Source organism: Meleagris gallopavo, chromosome 9 (assembly GCF_905368555.1).
Source record: "Meleagris gallopavo chromosome 9, MGAL_WU_HG_1.1, whole genome shotgun sequence".
NCBI lineage: Eukaryota > Metazoa > Chordata > Aves > Galliformes > Phasianidae > Meleagris > Meleagris gallopavo.
In genome coordinates, this window is record NC_139412.1 from 46534 (window position 1) to 69278 (window position 22745).

The 22745-nt window shown below is 39.8% G+C and overlaps 1 protein-coding gene across 2 annotated transcripts; it reads right to left on the bottom strand.

The window, feature by feature from the left end:
• Window positions 1–1669: 1669 nt before the first annotated feature.
• LAS1L (LAS1 like ribosome biogenesis factor) lies at window positions 1670–22518 on the bottom strand. Of its 2 annotated transcripts, none has more exons than XM_085230364.1 (13): window positions 22260–22517; window positions 21535–21660; window positions 21278–21347; window positions 19468–19549; window positions 18080–18277; window positions 16974–17020; window positions 15493–15602; window positions 12943–13028; window positions 11798–12013; window positions 10627–10762; window positions 9678–10054; window positions 8994–9135; window positions 1670–2052 (listed from the first exon to the last, which is right to left on the bottom strand). In XM_085230364.1, the coding sequence occupies exons 1-13, from the start codon at window positions 22454–22456 to the stop codon at window positions 1962–1964; spliced, it is 1878 nt and encodes a 625-aa protein (XP_085086490.1). In that variant the 5' UTR covers window positions 22457–22517; the 3' UTR covers window positions 1670–1961. The 2 variants fall into 2 exon arrangements, with proteins under 2 accessions (XP_085086490.1, XP_085086491.1); XM_085230365.1 differs by lacking the exon at window positions 1670–2052 and adding an exon at window positions 4163–7630 and having other exon boundaries at window positions 22260–22518.
• Window positions 22519–22745: the final 227 nt, after the last annotated feature.

Here is a 22745-nt window from a genome sequence, read left to right on the forward strand (position 1 = left end):
GATGAGAGTAAGGATGCTCCATTTTACTTGAAAAAAGCAGAGGAGAAACTTCTTTGTGTTAGTTAGGTCCCACTTCTCATCAATCTTTCTATTAAATCAATTTTCTTCATCTATTTCAACACCTCATCATTTCACTTTTCAGGGGGAGGATACAACATGACAGTGATTTGATTCAAAATTACTTCAACTTTTTTGGGGAAACAAAACAAAACAGGGGAAGGAAAACGATAAGAAGATCACCTTTATCTGTATCTTGATTTGCTCAAACTTCTCACCACTACCATGTTTGCTTTCACAATAACCAGGAAGGATCCAGGTAGTTCAAAAGACAAAACTATTCAAAAACATTAAAATACACGTATTACAATTTTTTTTCCACATCTCAGATCCTTTATCATTAGTCAGAACAGCCCTCACATACACTTCTACTGAGAAGTATTAGATTCCACAGGATACCCTTTCTGTTTTCTCCCCAGAACTGTAACCCCTTCTTAGCACAGGAGGTCCATTGGAGAGTGACTGCTCTTATCATGCAAGAAACAAAATATTTAAGACTTGAACAGGCAGGAATAAGTTATCCTAATGATTCCACTATTGCATTCTGTGAAAGTGATGGTCCCAAGCCCATAGCTTCCTCAGTGATTCTCATTTGCATCATTTATCCTTGCAGTCTTATGTAAAGCTCCAAAATTTCACCTCCAGTCCCTTCTAGAGCTTCCACTTGGAGGTGGTATTCCAGACAGTAGAAACCTGTCTGGAAAGATAAATTTACAGAGGGGAAAAGGCAGACTCAAGCAGTTCTGCCCAAAGCAAAGGGAAAAATTAAGCATTGAAGGATTACATCAACACTGCTTTTCTTTCTTAGTCCGCCCTCAGAACACATTTATAGTGAGCAAACTAATTAGCATGCTGATAAAAATTTTACTGAGTGCGCCTTTATCAAAGGAGGAAAAGTTGCACATAGCATGGTATTTGTTAGCATGCTTTCCTTTTTGAACTGTTGTTTGCATGTTTTTCTATCTCTTTAGAATTATAAATAGCATATAATAACAATGTTAGCATCTAATGAGAACAGTAACTATAACGAATTAAGAAGATGCCATTTCACAATGCTGCACTGACATTTTCCTATTTTTCTTTAGTTTTTTAACTATTGCAAGTTATTAGACTGACTCAGAGAAAAGCTGTCTTAAACCCCTGGAAGATACACTCCAACAAATTATTACAGAGAAGTCTTGAAATAGAAGTGCTTCAATTCCTAATTTTTTTTTTTACAAGTAATTGTAGAAGCTGCTAAGTTACAAGAACAGTTAATACAAGAAAACTGAATTCAGGGGAAAAAGCTGCAAATGTTTGTTCTCATCAGTTATCTAAAATGGCAACCAAGTCCATTTTCACATGCTAGCTAATCATGCTAGCTTTGCAGCAAAGAGACTTTTCAACCTCAGCAAAGTCATGAATAGAAATAACACAGACAGAAAACTTACCTTCATTTGAAATCCTAGCTAAATGAAAATTGTAGCATGATTTTATGCAGGCTAAACAATCCAAACTCATAAATGACAATTCCGGTGTCACTGAAAGGGAAGGGCTCTCAGTATTATGACCAACAGGAACCAGCAGACCTCTTCCAGAATATCCAAAAGAAAAACAGAATCCAGAAAGAATGTTTGCTTTCAGTTAGTGATATTTATTAACCATGAAAACAATTTAACAAAGGGATTCCAAAGTATATTAACTGTATTTCACAAACAGCTAAAAGTTCTTGACAGTGGTTAAGCAGACAATAGCTACTACAAATAGAACAACATGCTTGCAAAATTGTGATTTTATATGATAAAAAGTAATAAATCCTCATGGGAAAAAAAAATCCTGGAGTGGCTACTTCCCTACCACCATTACAAGTTCCTCTCTGTCACTTATCTTGTGCAACACTGAAAGCTGCAGAGCAATTTTCTCTCTTAGAAAAGTTGAAGGCCACTTTTTATTTTATGGAAGTCATTCTGGGTCCATAATAATCCTCCTGTCACAGGAACATTCAATTCTGCAGAGCTGTGAGAAAAAGAGAAAACAAATAAGCACTGAGCTCATATCAGCCAAGTAATTTTGATAGCACATTTAACTTACAAAATGTCATTTTCCATTTTTAGCTCTGAACATTTACCTACTGGAACATCCTTACTTTTTAAGCAGCTCATTCATAAGAAGGCACAGTCTAAGGTAACACAGGTACCAAAGCACAAACCAAAGGAAAGACTACCGCTTGCTAACTAATGTGAGGGAGCCGTGATTCCAGAAATAACCACACATCTATCTTCATCTGTACTGTCATTTGCCAGGTAGGAACATCAGCTAATCAGGACAAAGCATGCTAACACAGCAAGTAGGCAACATAAAAATAGCCTGTCATGAACTACAAATGTTATAATGCTCTTATGTTTTCTCACAGAAATTAGCCATTCCTGTAGTTTAACAAAGAAGTCACAGAAACCAGAGCCTTCACAGAGCCTAAGGGAAGTTATAGTTTGGTGTCACTCCCAGCATACGAAGTCATTTCCACTTTTAGAAAGTGGTTCATCCTTAAACAGGCATAAAATCTCTTACTTGCAAAAGTTACCAGTTAGGACTGGGTCTCACAGATGCCAATGACTCACTAACACCAGCACACAATGGAACAATTAATTTTCCCACAGCATTCCCAGACACAAGGCATTCTTAAACACAAAATTCAAAGAGCAGGTGAAGAATAAAGGTAAGCCATTCCCTACCCAAAGCTTTTCCATGCACAGCAACTGAAACCACGACTTTGTTGTTATATGGGTCAGATAAGGGTTTGCTTTATTATTTTTGTTGTATGAGAATGGAGAAAATGAAAGCTAAAATTTAATAATAAAGTGTTTATAGGATCTACTTCAAACCTGATGCCTGACAAGGAAGAAGAACAAAGGGAAAGTGTGCTCATCCTCTCCATGCTTTTCATATATGCCCAAGGAAAGCTCATGCTGCCCCTGCTACAACCTAGCATCCTCCAGGACATGATTATATTCCCTTTCCACTCATCTTTACCCTTCAGCACATATTACCCCTCTCATCTACCCGCTTACACATCTCATCTTCAGGAGAAAAAAAATCCAGCCATTACCCATGACCATTGAATGATTAATGCAATTTCTTAAACATCAGTTAAAACCTCTCGATTCAATCCCTGAAGCCATTGCATGTCACCAATTTCCACCCTTAGGAAACAAAGTCATTTCCAACAGCCGCTTTGTCCCTACTGTCAAGTAGAACTGACACTTGGAGTAAAAGGGCACAAGAGCTTACCACAAAAAAAAAAAAATCCACATGAGAATGACAGCAGCTATTCAAAGCTTCAGAGGTTGCTGCAGTAACCAACCCTACAGTAACCCTAAGCACAAACTTTGAACACCAGAAAAACCATGAAAGAACACAATCTTTTGCATCCAGGAAAGAAGGACCTGCAAGTTTTTCCAAAGTATCAAAGCATCACAAGAATTTGTTTCATGTTAAACCAAAATCAAATCACAAAATTACATCATTTCTGCAAACAAGACTGAGGTCTTTCTAAAGTTTTATTTATAAAATAGTTTAAAGCTATACAGTAAAAAAACCTCAATGCCTTTTCCAAGTGATCAGTGCTGGAATAACTGTAATACAGCAGAAGCTCCTGCTCAGAGATGCACAGAGACAGACAGTTTCTTCTTTGGGGCCAAAACACCTCCTAGACACCACTTGCTCAAATGAAACACTGCCAAGGGCCTTGTAAAAAAAGTGAGTACAGAAACATCATAGATGTCACACCCAGAAATAATGACCTGATGTTGTCCGGCTGTTGGAAACTACCCAGCATTCAGCTTGCTAATGGAATAATTTTTGCTCCCTTGTGAATCCTACTCCTCATTACTCTTGACTTCATGTCATTCCTAGGACAGAGACTCGGGACAGACACCGACATCATTCTCTGCCTCTAAAATGTACTGCAGAAAGTCGCCAAGAACAAGCTCATCACAGCAGAGCAACTGCTTTTCAGGAATGATGAAACTAGGCTACTGCCAAAGAGGGTAACAGAAGTTTATTTCTTGGGATTCAAGAGAGAAAGTGCTTTTTCCATAATCAGTGCTACCTTGTCCTCCAACCACTGTTTTTGTGTTTTTTTTTTTTTTTTTTTGTTTGTTTGTTTTTTCCCCCCCCAAAGGATGTATCTGCAAAGACAGATAATAATGGAATACAGCATCAAAATTCACTGGGTTTGGCTGGACTGAGATAGATTGAAAGTTATTATGCTTTTTTTGAGATTCGAGCTATTCCATTTTGGAAACAGCAAGCTTGTCTTATTTCTGTAAAGTGGCTGACCTAGAAACCACATAAAACTCTAGCTGGAGCATTAGAAATTAAGCATTCTTTAATAGCAGTGCTGGATGTATGAGGGATACTGCCCTCCTATCACACATACCTTGCACAAAAAGGTCTTCAGTTCATCTACAGTCAGAGGTACATATTTCATCCAAAGACTCCTGAAACCTTATCTATTCAGATACAAAGCCTGGCAGAATCTCCCTTATCTGCTCAGTACAAAGACACTGACCCTTCCCATTATATAAACAAACTACACGGAGTTGCGTATCAGTCACGGACACCACGCATCAGTCTTTTGCAAGATCTGATGGCAGACCAGAGAAACTGCACAAGTCTACCAGAGGCCAAACTGCAACAAAGAACAAGCAAAGAGGAGCAGGGTAAGAACAAATCACAGCATATCTGACCACCTTGGGAAAAAACACTTTGTGCATGCTGAGGCTGTTTCTTTAATGTCAAGGAAGGCACATTTTCCTATTTTCTGAACCTCCAGAACAACAGTAAAAACAGAAGTGGAACACACGAGTTGAAAAGGGCTTTTGGCTGTCTCTCAATATTGGGTTCATCTTTAAAAGGTAGGAGAGGTTGCCAGTGATATAGGTTGATTTGTTTAGCAACAGGGATTAGTGCATTAGTTTAAGAACCAGTATATTAGTTTAGCAAAAGAAATCCACAAGTGACTGTTCTAAAACTTTCCATTTCAGCTTTAGTGTGTGAACAGTCTAGTTGTTCCTCAATTTTGCACTGAGGACATAATAGAATACTTTTGTCTTCTGCCTCAATGATTTTGCCTCATGAGAAGTACTGGAGTCACAATACTTTTATCTTTTGCCTCAAAACATGCAAGGCCATTTTCCTCCAGTTCTGCAGACATCATTTTTAAAGAGTGGCTCACGATGGCCTAATAAGCAATGGAAATCTGCCAAAGTGGGGAAGGGAGGATGGAAGAGGGTTAAAGGTTTCAGTGATGAAGCAGACGGTGAAAAAAGGAAAGAAGTATGTGGGCACTTGGCCACCCTAAATACCACTGAGTGTGCCCAAAGGGACATTAGCACACATCTACCAGTCCTTGAAAAAGAATGAATATGTACACCAATGAACTGCATATGCATGTCTGAGCTGTTCAAACATAGAACCTGAACTCTGAGGGGGTGCACATGCCTGTCAAGTTGCCCAATAGGTTTGGTGAGGAATAAAGGAACACCACTTTCTAGCATCATATTGGAGTTAAGACAGTTTCTTTCCTGGATTTCTGATGACACCAGCCGAAGTCTATTTTCACAGATTCATAGGAATTATACAGTAAGTACAAACCTCAAACAAGGGCAAGCAGAATTCAGCAGATGTTAAGTAACATAGGTTAAATCATAAGATTACTAAAATGCTCCATTCTTATCTGTGGACTTGGTCAGTTAGGGCTGCAGAAAAAAAGTTGTGCTTCTGCTACATGATTTGTCCTTTTTTCAAACCAAATTTTCCAAATTTCTTAGGAAACCCTGAATGCACTTCATTACCTTTATTTGCTGCATGTCTGTGGAGCCAAAGATAAATATGGCCCTGACTTTTAGAAAGTGCACATCATATTGCTCATGTTGCAGTGTTTTTTCCCAGCATCTTACAAATGATTTCAAAGCACTAGATCTAGACAGTTGTAGAGTCTGATCAGCCAACATCAGAGACAGAATTCTACTTTGACAGAGCATTTCTGCTTTTGATCCACTTGTCTGCTGTCAGGTGTAGAAAAACCTCAGCCACAGGAGGAAAAGGACAGCATGACAGTTGATAAATCATGTGAACTCTACCACTTACTGAAAATAATGATCCCCACAGCTTAAATGCTTCCATGTTTGCACTCCAAGAACTAGATGACTGAGGAAACAGCACAAAACCACCAAGAAACAATAAATTGTAGGCACTAAAAAGTTTGGTTTCTTTCCTAATCCCATGCCCTTTGTGGTTAATTTGGACATCCTCAAATATACTACTGAGAAGTGGTACTAATAACATTCCAAAAGACAGTGTTAACTGTTCATACAGATTCCTCAAACTTTTTTGGACAAAAATGGTTAAATGCAGGGACATCTCAGGTCATATGTTATTACTGCTTTGGCAGTTTATTCCTACTGTCACTTTTCACTGAGAAAGCAGGAAGAAAAGCAGGCACAGATCTTCTCATAGTATCATTGAAGTTGAAAGGAACCTCTAGACTCTCTGAAGGCAATCGCTCTGGTTGGGTCATCTAAAACACGCTGCCCCAAGACAACATCCAAGTGGGTTCTGAATATCTCCAAAGATGGAGACTCCCAAAGTTCTCTAGATAAGTTATTCCAGCATTAAATACCCTTAAAAATCAGAATGACCCAGCTAAAACAATTTACTGGCAACTAAACTAGCATGCACTTCTTTTTAAGGACAGGAAATGTCATCTTCACGCACACTCTCCTGCTGTTAGAGGACACTGTTTTATGATTCAAATTTGTTCCAGGCTTTTCAAAGGACTTATCCCTATTACTGTGCTGAGATTCAGTTTCTAGAAGAAAAAAAAAAAACAACAGTATGCTAAACCAGGTCATTGCATATTCTAATACCATTATATTTCTACTGTTTTTAAAGGAAATCTTTAAATGAATGAATTGAGGCTCTTCTTCCATTGAAGAGTTGTACTGTGAAGTTCTGTGAATAACTACCATTAATGACCTTCAGTGGTCTCAGCTGAGTCAGCCCATGCCAATGAGCAGCTTAAATCATGCTCATCACTGCATCAAAGTACATTTATTCACACTGATTACTGTCAACCAATTGCTTGGTCTTAAGGGAGGTGAAAAAAAATCACATGCAGTAACACGTAAGACATTGCTTAGAACAGAACTTGCTAAATGCCCCTTCTTAAATTTCACCAATGAAGTTCTTTCCCTCTGTAGCCATTTCATCATCCATTTTGTTTCATACTTAAGTATGAAAAAAAGCATCTCGTGTGGGGAAGGCTCTGGACTCTCAGGACATGCTGGAGACACAACACCACACTGACATGGTTAAAAGCTGTTAGTCTACTTTATTGTTAAGCACTACTCTATTTATAGATGTCAACAGAGCATTCTACAAAACTGTTCAACTGTTCACACAGACGCTTATCCAATCAGAGAATGTCTCACTGCTTTCTTCTTCTAAAGGTGTCCTTGGTTCTCACGCTGCTTATCTTGCTCCACAGCTGCTGCTCTGAACAGTTTTTCTTGTATTCCCACAATCTAGAAATCTATGCATAAGACTATTTTTAAGATAATATTAAAAGACCCCAGAGCAAGAAGAAATTGGTATGACTTCTACCACTTTAAGTGTCCAGGTTAACACCTTCACAGCATACTTTTGATTTGCTTGTCTTGCTGCTACCAGTAGAATTTTCAGGTTTGCAAGATAATTCCTTATATACCTGCTTTATAAATTGCTTTATGTTTCTCTGCAGTAAGAATTCACAAAAATTTTATGCTACATGGGCCAGGCAACACTGTGCAAGTCTGCAATGCAGCAATTAGTGGGGGCTCATTCTGCTTCTGTAACAATCAAAGCACTGCACTGCAGCACAAATCAGCTCTTATGTCATTTCTTCTGGAAGTCTGCTGTGTTCTGCATGTAACTTTCCCTCTTCCTGCTTTACTTATTATGGAATGCATGGAGAACAGAATACCATATGTAAAAAAAATAAAAAGTGAACACCACCCTCACTTTTTACTGCAAGATGCTTAATGTGGCTCAGGCTTTTTTTTTTCCTCCTAAAGCAAGGTTTATAAAACAGCTTGTGTAATCAGCTTCACCAGTGGCTAGTTCCATGGCAACATCAGGAAAAACCTCTTAGCAAAGCATCACCATACTAATTCCACCCTCCTTAGCTGGACAGAAAGGTCTCATGTCCTCCAGGGCAATCTACTACTTTGCACTATGAAATAAAAGGGCATGATCTCCTAATCATAAAAATATAAACAAACTACACCAACCACTGTCACAAATTTTTTTAGTGTCACCAACCTGTTTCTCCATATATGCATTAAATTATTAAACATTGCCTATAAGATAAGGACTAAAACTGGAAAAAAACACAGAACAGGACATGTCCTTCCAACTATCCATTTGTAGATCCCAAAAGAAGTGTTTCGGCACATGTGAACAAAAATTTGTCTCTTCCAGGAACAGAAGAGCTGTGTGCCTTAGCAGCATTTCTGATTGGTTACTGGAAGAGTACTCTCCAAGTCAAGGTAAAGGCTAAGGTCAGGCTGAAATTCATATATTTCACCTAAGCACAAGAACCTTTTAGAAATCACCAAAAGGCTGACAGTTCTCCTTATAGCAACATTCTTTGCTCTTATGTGTACATACCTACAGTAAATAGACTACTAGGCCATTACATCAGCACTACAAAGGTCCTTCCTTACACATTACTTGAAAGATGCACACAAGAAGAGCTGTCAGTAGATACTAGAAATACTGATAAGTATTTTTGTCAAACTATTACAGAAGTAACAGTTTGAAAACTAGTTCTGATTTTACACATTGTAGTAAAAGGCATAGATAAATAAATACATTTCATAGTTAAGGGAAAGAGTTCTGCCCACACCATTACTCACTTTGTAGTGGAAGACTTCCACTCATCTTTCACTGGTTGATCAAGCAGAGACATCATAGTGTAATTATCCAACATGAGACTATCAGGGTCATCTGTCTGACCTGGGAGTTTCCCAAGAGGAAAGTCCTTCCATTGCACTTCATCTGAGTAAAAACACAGTACACAAAGTAGAAGTCAAAGCTAACCAGATAGACTTTCAAAAAGCAAGACTCACTTCAAATTCGAAAATATTGCCTCATACAACTCAGCAAAAATGAATCATCTTAGGTACTCAGAAAAATAATAAATCTGAACTACAGTTCTAATTAATTTCCTTTATAAACTTATCTCTTTCAAAGAAACTCACTGTAGCATATGACACAGTAGGAACACATCTGGAGTCAGGTCATACCACACATTCTACACAGCACTTCGCCTCACAACTGTTTGGATAAGATGTCCATTAAAAGAATCCTCAGATTATTCCAGAGCAAACCATATATTTACCTCCCTCCTTTAAGGATACTTTTGTTTAAAACTGCCATATTGATTTCTACATACCAACTTAAAAGCAGTAACAATGCACCTTTGGAAAAAAAGCAGTATTTTAAGAGCTTTTAGGGAGAGATGGTAGTTGCAAATAATAGATTGGATAAAGCAGTTATAAGGGTTTTGGAATATTAAGTCTTATGAAATCACTTTTTACCTGCAACAATCTGCCAGGCAGACCCCTGCAGCTCTGCCTTTTTCTCAGCAATAGCCACCATGATATTAGAATGAGCAAGTCCTTCCAAACGATTTGTTTCACTTATCTCTTCTTCCTCCTCCTCTACCTCCTCTACACCATCATCTCTCCCTTGTACATCATCTTGTTTCTCTATAGTCTGCCCTTCATTTTTGACCTGATTTTCTAGCCTAGCCCTCCACTGTAGACTCTCTATAGTGTAAACTGGCTGTTTGCTGCAGTCCGAAGAGAGGCCTGGAGTGGACAAAGGGCCACCTTCTTCTGTGTAAATGGATGTGAGATAGAGAAGATTCTTTCGTGAAGAACGTGGCAAACGAGGTCTCATGCTTGTGAGGATCCTAGAAAGGAAAGGAGCAATATAAGTCCTAAAATCAAAAAGATTCCAGACAGAAGTCTATCAAGCAGAGCAGCCTTTTAAGTTTAAGCTTCCTCTAAGACAGCTCATTCTTATCTCCACTAAGAGGCAAATCTGATTATTCCTACAGGGTGAATGCTGGAATACAGCCTCTGTGATTAAAATTAAGGACTTAGGATACTTTTAACTGAATTTTTGCTTTGCTGTACTCATGTGAAAAAGCTGCCATACACTAGAACTCATACCATCCACATAAGCAATCATTTCTCTGCTGCTACCACTTTTCATCTAGCTAGGCTATTTATCATATTCCAAAGCAATTTTCACTTTCATTTTGAAGGCACAGTTCTTTTAACTTGTCCTCCATCTCTTCGTAGAATCTCCAGGGGAGATAAGCAGCAATAAGTGGGGTTTCACATACATCTGCCATGATTTCTGCTAGATGCAAAGGAAGGGAAAGGAACACAGCCATAACTCATAACACAGGAGATCTGACCAAAGCTGTTACAAAGTGCTGTTTGCTGACCCTTTTCTAGATCACAGAATCAAACTTACAGCTGAAGGAGGTGTGGGGTTGCCCAGCAGGGAGCTTCCAAGCAGTTATCAGTCAGTCTTACCCACTGCAAAGGAACTTTTTGAAGGAACAATTCCTTCATGTATGCTTGTTTGTTACAGCGACGTCTTTTCTTCCCTTCAAAGAAAAATATAATGCTGTCAAACTTCATAAAAACACACACATCATCCCTGTGCCTTTTTACTGGAGCTCTTACCCTCAAACAAGCTGGCACTCTTAAAGACCAAGACCAGATAAGCTGACCAAAGATGTCAAGACCATTATAAGGGACTTGCCAACACACTAACAGCTAAATCAGCTTCACAATACATAGCAACAATGGAGGGGAAGAGTTTCCCAAGCTTGATCTCCATATACCATCCCATATAATCACAGAAACACCAAAGTTGGAAAAGACCTACAAGACCATCCAGTCCAACCATCCACCCATCATCAATAGTACTCACTAAATCATGTCCCTCAACACAAAATCCAAATATTCCTTTAACACCTCCAGGGTCAATGACTCCACCACCTCCCTAGGCAGCCTACTCCAGTGCCTGACCACTCTTTCAGAAAAGCAGTATTTCCTAACGTCCAGCCTAAATCTCTCCTGGTGCAGTTTGAAGCCATTCCCTCTAGTCCTATCACCAGTTACACGAGAGAAGAGGTCAACCACCAGCTCACTACAACCTCCCTTCAGGTAGTTATAGAGAACAGTAACATCTCCCCTGAGCCTCTTCTTCTCCAGACTGAACAATCACAGTTCCTTCAGCAGCTCCTCATAAGGCCTGTGCTCCAGACCCCAGCTTTGTTGCCCTGTATCCCATACAGGCAAGCTACAGAGTTGTGTTAGTACAGTACTGTTCTCTTACTGTTCACTCCTGCAAGTACTGGACTGACCTTTCATAGGAGAGACTGGATTTTCACATCTTGAGGAAGCCAAGTTATATTGCAAGAAAAATAATTTCAAACTATTGCTAAGAAACATGTGACAGACATGCACTGCAGGTTAAAAAAGTATAAGAAATGCAATGATGAAAGCGGTTAATATGAAAAATGTAATAATTATGTTATTACTCTTACAATCTAAAGGACTCATATCACTCTCTTTATTCCTACAGCAGCACAGAAGAGCTGCCTACTTTGTTTTGAAATTCCAGACATACTCACCACTGTTAACTCTAGCAATGCTAGTCAGCATCTCAGAAATCCAGTTGATCAGGAACTGAGACTGCAGATCTGAAGAGTCAGAACATTCCTTCAGCTTCATGAACATTTTGTCTATTAGGGTCTGTGTAAAACTTCGGGAAAGGATGCTTGTCAGCAAGGGCTGCCAGAAGCAGTAAAATGTCTGAGGAATTTTGAACTGCCATACCTCTTTATTTGCTGCAATAATATGTGAAAGAAGAGAAGCCAAAAATCACTGTTTTGGTTTTTTTTTTGTGAGCTGTTGGTGTGACTTTGTCTCAAAATAAAGTAATTTACACTGATATTACTATTTTGTTTCTTTTTTTCCTGGGATCATCATTGAATGCACAGCTATTATTTTCTTTCATTAGTAAATTAAGGTAAGCAAACCAACAACAAACAGGATAGTCCAACAACAGCAAAAAATACAACGCTAAACCACAGGAACATCTATCTCTGCTTCACTGATTTCTTGCCAGCTTAAGTCTATTTCACACATAATGAAGAACTATTCTGTCTCAGAATAACTTTCTAAGGGAAAGCATATAGAGCAAACCAACACAGAATCAAGCAATTCCTAGAAGTTCGCTACTGTAATATAGCCACAGAAGTTTGAGATCATTCTTGGAAACTATTTTGGCTGGTGTTTATCTTCCTGAAAACATGCCTCAATAATTGACTAATTCTCGTTGCTCCTTAATTTTTTTGCAGAAAACCCATGCAACTCCATCCAAGTGGATAGCAGCATGAAACTACAATGCACTTAATAAGTGAGACTCAAAAAAACACACATATCAGTTTAATAACTTCAGTGTAGAAAAGCGACTTTAGAGAGCTGATTAAATAAGTAATTATTGTGGATATGGGCAGAGAAGCAAGCAACATTCAGTGCTGAAGAGTTATGCCTCCATAACAAAGATTTATTTAAAAGAAATGGCTAAGCATGTCCATAAAGGGATCTACAGAAAAGCTCAAAGATGTTTAAGGACACAGACAAAAATTATGCCAAGAGTTACAGATTTCAATAAAATGAAAAATAAAATGAAAATAAAATGAAAAGAGCAGAACTGGCTGTAATACTGGCTATGCGCTTTTTACCCAAGTTATGTGGTTCCCAAAACACTCACCTTCATACTTTATATTTAACATCTTCAGACAATCCATTGTTGGAATGAGAAAGCCATCACTGAGAAGAACTTCAGCCACTGTCTCCCTGGAACAATCACAGAGTCTAATTGATGCCATTTAGTCCTTTACAGATCAAAACACCACTTGCACCAGTTCTGGAACATGTTCATAAGCCAACTATAACTATGGTGAAGTAGCTTGTTTTAAGGCACTAAAACCTGCTGGTTTTGTGTTGGATATGTCCCAATGAGACTTGGAAAGATGTCCTGGTTTCAGCTGGGATATTTTGGCTCTAGAGGAAAAACAATGTTGATAACACACCAGTGTTTCTAATTATTGTTGAGCAGTGCTGTACAGAGCCAATGACATTTCAGTTACTCAGCTTCTTGTACTGTTGCAACAATGAGGAGGGCTGAAGAGGCACAAAATTTGGGAGGGTACAGAACCAGGACAGATGACCTAAAATGATCAAAGGGATATTCCATATCACAGCATGCCAAAAAAAAAAAAAACACATCTGATAACAGGGGGGAATTGGTCAAGCAGCCTGCTGCTACTCGAGGACTAGCTGAGCAACAGTTGGTGGGTGGTAAGCAATTCCTTGTGCATCAATTATTTTATATACATATTTTACTATAACTACTATCTTTCCCCACCCTCTCTTTTACTATCTTAGTAAATAGTAAATAGTTTTTATCTCAACACTCAAGTTCTACTTTGTCTTTTTTTCTGATTCTCTCCTTCATACCATCAGTGCATTTTTGTTGCCATATAAATATCAGCAGAATCTCATATGACAGAGTCTCAATTTCAATACAGCTGATATGCTGTTACTAACAAACAGAAATGGTACATGTAGGAACCTTTCTGGTAGCTGCTTTTAATCATTCTGAGGTCTGAAAGAAAATGTGTACGTGGTTACAAAAAACTTGAACATAGGCACAGCTTTCCACTGACTATGAACAGCTCACCTTGTGTTCTTTAAAAGTTGCACCTGGATGCTGGAATAAAAATAGCCTAAGTAGGTGCTCAAGGATGAAGTATGGGAGCAAGAGAAATCTTATGGTTCGCTCTAGCAGCCCGAGGCTTTCAAACAGCTTTTATATCCCCCTCCATATGAGAGAGTGTACTTATGATTTTCCTGACTGTACGTCATGCTCAGCCAGCTCAAATTGCTCATACTGAAATTTAGCATTTGTCAGTAATGACATGCACTACACTAGCTTACATGAAGCACTTAAATGCTTTGTTCAGACGTAATGTCATTTGAACTGCTACCACTCTGTGAGAAGCACAGTGCAACTCTTTCAGCAGCAGAGGGCTCCAATAGGAAATTTGTAATTTACAGCTATCCCAAAATATTTTGGTACACAGGTCTTTCTGAAATACAGGAGAAATCAAATACTTTGATCTGAATTACCAGCTTAGAAGGACACAGGCATACACACTGCAAAACCAACACTGAAGTACCTTAACTACTCAGCCACAGTAACAGTTTTCCAAAATAAAAGACCTACATCCAGGTTTTTTGATGATATAAACAGAAGTCATTCATCAACACATTACAACGCAGATTTCTTCCAAGCTAGAGGTGGAGTTGAGGTTGGGATGTTACTTTTCAACTGTTCTGTGCATCTGCCAGACTAAAGCTTTTGCACAAACAGTCATGCATAAAAGCCTACCAAATTCTAGTTACACCACCCTGAACAGAACAACATTCCACTGGAGTAGATTCAAGCAGCTTAAAGACATGTCTAAATTCAAGCCTGTTAAATCATTACAGAAGTGCAAAACTAATTGCAGGAAAACAAACTTGCTTGCAGACTGGCCAGATAACACCACAAGCAGGCCAACACAGATTCCTCCCACCACACTGCTCTCAAAAGTATTTGCTATTTGCTGGAGAGCATCCTTCAGAAGTGAGGAACCAGCCTTATCAGCAGAGAAGCTAGTTATCACAAGCTGCGACAACCTCAAGCACAACATCTGATAGCTTCTTAAATTAACCAGCAGCTTGTATGACATACATGTTTACATTAAAAGCATTATGAGTTATGGCTCAAATTTGTAACTTGACTGTCTCCCTCCTCTAAAGATACACTGATTGTGTTTCTCAGTGTGGGACAGAAACTTCACACAATTTTATACAGCAATAATAAAGTGTCAACATTCTGGGTCGCAGAGGCCCCATAGTGGTAGAAGACTATAAAGTACTGAAGAGGCAAACACTGCTGTGCAATTTTGAAAAATTCTGAAGGTTTCTGTGATATCAAAGTCTGTGTAAGGTTCTTAGGAGAGCTTTTGAATGATGAAGATGCTGACACACCTCAGGGTCAGAACAGCTAAGGCATCAAACACAGTGCATGCCTTTAAGACTACATGGCACAGGAAACATTCATTATGAGAGATTAATAACTCAGTGCTCAAAGGCTTTGAGGCAATCAACAAATTGTTAAGGAACAGCTGAGCAACACAGTGAACAGGTAGTGCAAAAGGTCTACAGGTGCAGCTTCACACTCTTTCATCTCAGTTGATTTTCAGAGACATACCTGTTCTCCTGCATTAAGTCTTTGATCTGAGCCAGAATCCAGTCCACTTCTGAAGAAGAATTAGACCACAGTTCTCGAGACTTTGAAACAGACTGGACTGCCTGCATAACCTAGTGAAGGAAAAATCCAAGCATTAATGGGAGCCTACACTGACCCTAATTCCAAAAGCACTCCCATTCCTCTGTCTTAACAGCTCAGTGAGGTGGATTCACCCTAGTTGTGGCCTCTGAAACAATCCTATTTTTGGATCTTACTGTTGCCTCCATTTCATTTACAAGAAGACAACTAACATGAAATTCCTAACTATAACGTTCGCTCACTACACATTCTTCTCTTCCTTCCAGTCGGAAGGACTCACATACAAAAAATAAGGCAAGAAACAAGGTTGTTGAACAGCACACACACTGTCAGAACAGTTAACTGGTATGGCTTTAACAAATATTTTACTAAAATATAGATCCACTCTAGAAATAAGCAATATATCACATCCATGAATACAATGCAGTAGCAGTACAGAAAGAAGCTTACCTGGATTGAATTAATAAATTAACATATATTAGAGATTAAAGCAAGAGTTTGGAACTTAATACTGCTTGTTGTAACTTGTGTTGCCTTCAGGTTTTGTGTTTTCTTAGTTGTAAATGGGATAGAGAGAAACTGACATTATTTAAGCCCATAGATCACAGCTGGAATTCGCTTCACAAAGCTTGAGTCATTAAACACTCCTGTGAGCACTGACTGTTCAGAGGCTGAAATCAAATACCTCTAAGTACAATTTTGATTGCAACTGTTTTTTCTTGTAAATGCCCTAACCTACCTAGAGCTGGGGAAAGTGTGAAGAAAAAAGCTAGAAAGAGAAGAATGCAGAAAGTTTTGTAATTTGGAGTTTCAATAATAAAGTAAAACACAGGTTTCCTTCTTCTATACTATCTCTCTTCTACTCCCCTACCTCACATTAACCATCAAACAAAGCAATCCTGGGAAAATTATCTAAAAACCTAAAACCCAAAATATCTTTGAATTTGTGAAAGCAGTAATTTGTTTCTCTGCCCAGTAACAGAAAGGAAGTTTTCCCTTTTTCGTCAAGAATGACAGGAGAGGCCCAATACACACTTATTTTGCTGCTAACTAAGCTATATTACAAATATACTTTATTTAATATCTTTGAAGTGAGATGTATGAAGGAAAACAACAAAAAAGTTATATAAAAGGAGTTAACATCCAGCAGTAGTTTGACTACAAAGAATTGCTTTAAAGCATGCTCTAACTGCAAGTAAATATAATACTCTCCATTCTGATCTCATAGTTGAACATGGAATATTTGAAGATCAAACAACTGAGACAGAGGGAATAAATAAGCAACAATCACTAGGATCCCATTAGAACCCTATACTGAAGTATTCAAAAGGCAAGTGAGAAAGAGCACCTCTAAAACATGTCCCCATCCAAACAAAGGGAGAAGCAGACCAGGCTATACTTACCTGAAACTGCTCATTTTTGTAGGATATCAACACATCTCTGACTTTTTCTAGAAATAAACATATATATACACACACTTAAAACAGGGAATGGGTCAACAATATAGAGCTTTGTTAAGCATAGGCAAGCTGCTCAGCATTGCAAACACATGCTCAAGGAAGACATCAATGGAATGAAATCATAAATCCTGGGACAGAAAATACTGAAGACTTCCAAACAATTTCAATTCCAACTTCCTACAATTTCCAGACTTCCCTAGTACTGTAAATTTTATCAGGTGGTGTTGATTAGAAGTTCAGTATTTTACCATTAGCAGTGGCCAAGGAGAATTAGATAAACACAGCTTCAAAAATTCCTTAAACAAATCAGTCTAGGAAAAAAATGTGCATCAGAACATGAACTGCCTATAGGAACATTAGTCACTTCAAATCTACCATGGCAGAACCGTGGCTGCTCACAAACCTACCATAGCCTGATGTATTAAAATCCTGCACCATCTCAATGAAGTCCCTCCTCCATCTCTGGGACCACTGACTATCCCTGAATCAGCACTGTCTTTCAAAATGCATCAACTATCAGGTGTCATTGACAGCTGCTATCAGGATGCCAACCACATGATATCAACTAGATTAAACTTCAGATGCATTTTAACTGTTAGACTGATAGATCATTGCCATTCCATTATTTTAAACTTATACACCAGTGGGTCTACTATAACATCCTGTGTTTCTCTTACTCGCAGTTTGGGGTAGAGTGTTCTTTTTCTTGCCTAGAGTAGACAGGGAGAGGAAAGAACACCACAAGCTTGCATCTCACCCAAACAAAACTGTGGCTGTTACGACACTAGAACTAACTTTCACAGTATTCAGTCTTAAACCACCATATTTTAACTGTTGCTACTGATTACAACATTGCTTACTCAATGTCATAGAACTTAAATCACCCTAGAATCCACTAAGGGCCAAACAGTAATCCCAAAATATGAGCTGAAGGTACAACTTCAGTCACTGTTTGGACAAGAAGATGACACTTTAAAATACTCTGCTAGGACAGGTTAAAAATCTATTTTTTTTTTCCCATATTTTTTCATTGTTTCATGGACACCTACCATGGAATTCCTTATGTTTCTGACAGACCTCATGCTGTGGGGTTTGAATCTCCCATGCGTCACTGCCCAACTCTGTGTTTGCCTCCATCTCTTCCTGTTCCTCTTCCTCATCCTCCTCTTCACTTTCCTCACACAAATTACTGCCCAACTGACGGCTCCAATATGTCTTTCGTAGCCAGTCCAGCACAACATCACAACCTACAGGAGAACATAAAACATTCTCTTCTCAGTGAGGTTTACTTTTTTCTTTAAAAAAATACAGGTGGCACATTGCTAACTTGCATTGTGACTAGAAATACTGCTAACAAGTTATGAATCTGAAATCACATACAACTCCATTAATAAAAATATGAACAAATTAAAAAAAAAACATAAAAGCTTCAAGCCCCATAAATCCTCGTAACACCTACCCACCTACAACACTGCACTTCAGTCAAGCAAAGCCAAATTTAAGTGGAAACTAAGTTCACACAGCAACATTCTGATGAGAAGATGAGTCAATTCTTCAATATCTCAATGATCAACACAGCATCTATAGCAACGTTATTTTTTTGTATAGATATTACAGTAAACATACATTTTTTAGTGATGGGACAAAAAACTCTTTTGTCCCATCACTATTTCACTGGTCAACTCAACTTAAAGACCATGCTGAACATGATTAATCTAGCTTCTCAGTGCTTAATCCCAAATTCCCAGGAATCACTTCAAGCACTATGAGCTGGTAATTTCCTCAGGCTTGCAATACCTTCTGCATTTCCCCTAAATTCATTTAACAGTCTCATGTACATCCAAACCCTTAGGAAAAGCATATACCTCCTTCCCTGACGTGGACTTTATGTGCTGTTGGAAACAATAGCACCTAACTACCATTTCCAGTATTTTTTTTTCAAGTGTCTCAGAATAACTGCCCTATGATGCATCTCTGCCTGGAGCCAGCAAAGTAGAAGAACATCTCCAGTAGCACAGCCTGCTTCCCATTTTCATCAAATGGCATATCATTCCTTTCCATATGAGGAAGAGAACTTCCAGTCCTTTCTGAAAGCCTAACACTGACTACCTCCCAAGAACTGGGACTCTGCCTCAGCAGTGCCAGCAGCAGAAGACAATGGAGAGTGAAGAGCAATATTTCCTTCCTAGTTTTCCTCTTCTTCTGCCTGTTCTCCACCAAGCATACTTCAGCTACCTCACAAAGTACACGCTCCTAGGTGTTTCAAACTACAATTCTCCCTTCCAGGTTGAGCCCACAGCCTGCTAGGCAGAGCCCCAGTGGAGATGGCCATTCCCCTCAGAGCTCCCCACCTGCCTGCTGGTGAGGGCACTGTGTGACAGACATCACTAGATATCACTGGCAAGGCCTATCCATAATGCCCATAGGCAGTACTTACCCTTGCGGCATAGAGCCAAGCGGGGCAGCTTCCCATGAGTCAGCTCATGACGGAGATCCACAACCCAGATAGGGATATCCACCTGCAAGAGCAAGCAAACATCACAACTGCAGGAAATCATGCTAAATCCATATGCAGCCCCACAAAACACAGATAACCTCTACCCAGGTAGGAATAGCACTTCTGAGCCACCTCAGCATAGCACTTCCCAGCTTCCCCTTTCAACAGTGGGAAAAGATCCCTCCTCTGATTCTCCTTCCTCCTTTAACCTATAACCATACGGATGCAATTTTACAATTTAAGTTCTCCCACTTTTCCTGTAAGAACAGCTGCTTCTTCAGACAGAAATACTGTGTAGAGCTGTATGATATAATATACAATAAAAGGCCATAACAGGATAATAATACCAGAGTGGTAAAGTCTTTGACTACAGCAAATGAGAATGAAGCCACATACAGCAGCTAAAGAAATAAAGGAAAAGGGCTACTTCACTTCAAAAGGACTCAGGTGGGCAGGGATCTCCACCAAGAAATACTCTCACCTCCAGGGCCAATTCTTAAATGAGATCAGGGAAGGGGTAGATCCCAGCTCCATTCCTTCCAGTCACTCAGCTGCACTGCATACACCTGAACTCCCCTGGGTTGGCCCTACCATCCTACTAGGTGCTCCATCACTGTTTCAGGCTGTAACCTACTATTTCCACTACATATACCAAGAAGTCAATTTTTATTTAAATTGATTAAACATGCTGGACAATATTTGTATATTAAACATAACCATTCTATTTAAGTTTTTCCTATAGATATTTGACTATTAAAGATATCTATCAGTAAGTCTGACTACTGGTAAAAGGTGAGTAGAAGCATCTTCCTTAAGAGAAGAAAAAACAACAAAAAATCCCCAGTTATTTATTCCCACACAGAAGTACATAACAAGGTTACATCTATAGTTAAGTTTCAAATACCATTTGTTCTTCACATTCAAAGCTTTCTGATCGAACTCAGAAGTGGTGCTCAGTACAGCAAGCATTACAAGGCCTCAAGTTGCTACTACAATTACATATTGAATTTTTCCTTCTTCTATACTGAACTGAACAAACTCAGAAACAACAGAGACTAACAAGACAAAAATAAAACACCTAGAAATACAACTAAGCACTTTTAATATAATCCTGGCTCTTAATAACTGAATTTATAAACCATAGACACAACTCTTTTTCATTGCTGCAATAATAAAACTAAATGACATACCTAGAGGGTAGCATAACTTACATCTAAATCAAAAATTTCAATAAAACTTCAAAGTTTACCAACTCTCTTCAAGGCTTTTATAGCAGAAATGCTAAGTCACAGCTGAAAGCAGTAATGGAGCACGTGCTGGGAAGGCAGGGCCAGCCCAGATGTATGCAATGTACCTGAATAACAGGAAGGGGTGGAGCCAGGATCCACTCCTTCCCAGCCCTCATTTAAGGGTTGGCAGAGGAGGTAAGGGCATCTCAGTAGATACCCTTGTCTACCTGAGGTTGTGGTTTTTGTTTTGTTTGTTTGTTTGTTTGTTTGTTTGTTTGTTTTTGTTTTTTGTTTTGTTTTTGTTTTGTTTTTTTAAGGTAAGTAGTTGTGAGTTTCCTTCCTTCCTTCCTGTATTTATAGCTGCTATTATTGCTGTACTTTCTCATTGTATTACTTCTTTGTTGTCAGAATGAATTGGGCTCTATATCTTTAAGAAAAAAATGATCTGCTATTATTAATACAAAATATGTATATGCTTTCTCTATGCATGGGTTACTGAGAAACTTTCTTTAGATATTTACCTCTATGGCTAGTTTTCTCAGAGGAACGCTGACTGTTTTCTGTTTTCTTTCTGTGATCAAGTTGACAAACCTGCATGTAGGTTACAGAACAGATAATAAGCTTATGAAGAGCAGTAGAGAAGCTTGGAGTCAATCATACAAATCCCCACAAACTGTACAAAGCTAGAGACCCAGAGATCTGAAGTCAAACTAGTGAAGTGAATAATGCAACTTGTGTTAGACTCTTTCTCACAGGACAGAGGGTGTTAGAGTCCTACCTTACAAGAGCTAGACCATATGAGAGAATGAGTTCATGTGATCTCAATTTGCCAGATGAATCCAGGACCTTGCAACGAATCAGTTCAGCAGTGCAATCCACTGCAAGAGGCATTTTAGGGCCATACCTAGAGAAGAAAAAAGAATGAGCAGTCTCATAAGACTATACCACTGTCCTCACCCTCCAAAAAAGGATTTCTTCTTTGGTAATAGACTTCATGTTTTATAATACGAGGAAGCCTGAAGGTATGCATACAGAAAGACAGCAAGGCTCCTTCCTGAATGCTTTTACTGTCAGTGGTGTTTATGTAATTACTCCTGAACACGCATTAAATAACCTCTTATTTATATACCAGGTATATATTCTCACAGTATGAAATTGCAATGACTGGACTCCTTTATGGAGGCATGGGGGGAACACAAATGGAACGAGATGATGTGGGGTCCTGGGATGCGCTCAGAGCAGCGCAGTCTCGACAGAAACGAGTTTACGAAGCGGAGGGCACGCAGGGCTTCTGCCTTCCTCGGCCGAGGAACCCACGGACCGAATATGGCAGCACGATCCGCGCGTCTGGAAGCTCCAGCACGAAGAAGGCGCCCTGTAGGACGCAGCCCCTGTGATGCGCACGCGACCGCAGCGCGCGATGCCGGGACAGCCAGGCGCGGAGCCGGCACGGCGGGCTTCGAGCTCACAGAAAGCGGCTCTCTGCCGGAACGCGGCCCCTACCGGCTCTTCCAGGCCGACACCCGATCCAGCGCCTCCTGCTGCAGCCGGCTGTCCCCGCAGTACAGCCCCACCATCACCTGGTCCCATTCCGCCCTTCCCCTCCATGCCACCACAGTTCGCAGCGGCTTCAGCCGCTTACGGCCGGGGGAGAAGGACCGCCGGCCGCAGCGCCACGCCAGCCCGCCGCTGCCCGCCATGGCGCGGCTGCCGCCCGTCCTCCGCGCTGAGCTTCCGCTCCTGCGGGCGGCGCTTCCGGGCGGGCGGCGAGGCGGGGGCTGCGGGTGCGCGCTGCTGGGGTGGCCGACCTGAGAGGGCGGTTCAGCGTGTCGAGACCGTGCACGCCAAGCCTTCGCTTGGCCCTTCTTTCTTTCCTTTTGGAGGAAAGCGGTAGCGCAAGAGTCGTCATTTCTGCAACCGACTTCCATCCAGGATCGGAGGAGAAACAAGCCTTGGCACGAGGATGACTTCTAAAATTGAGGAACTACA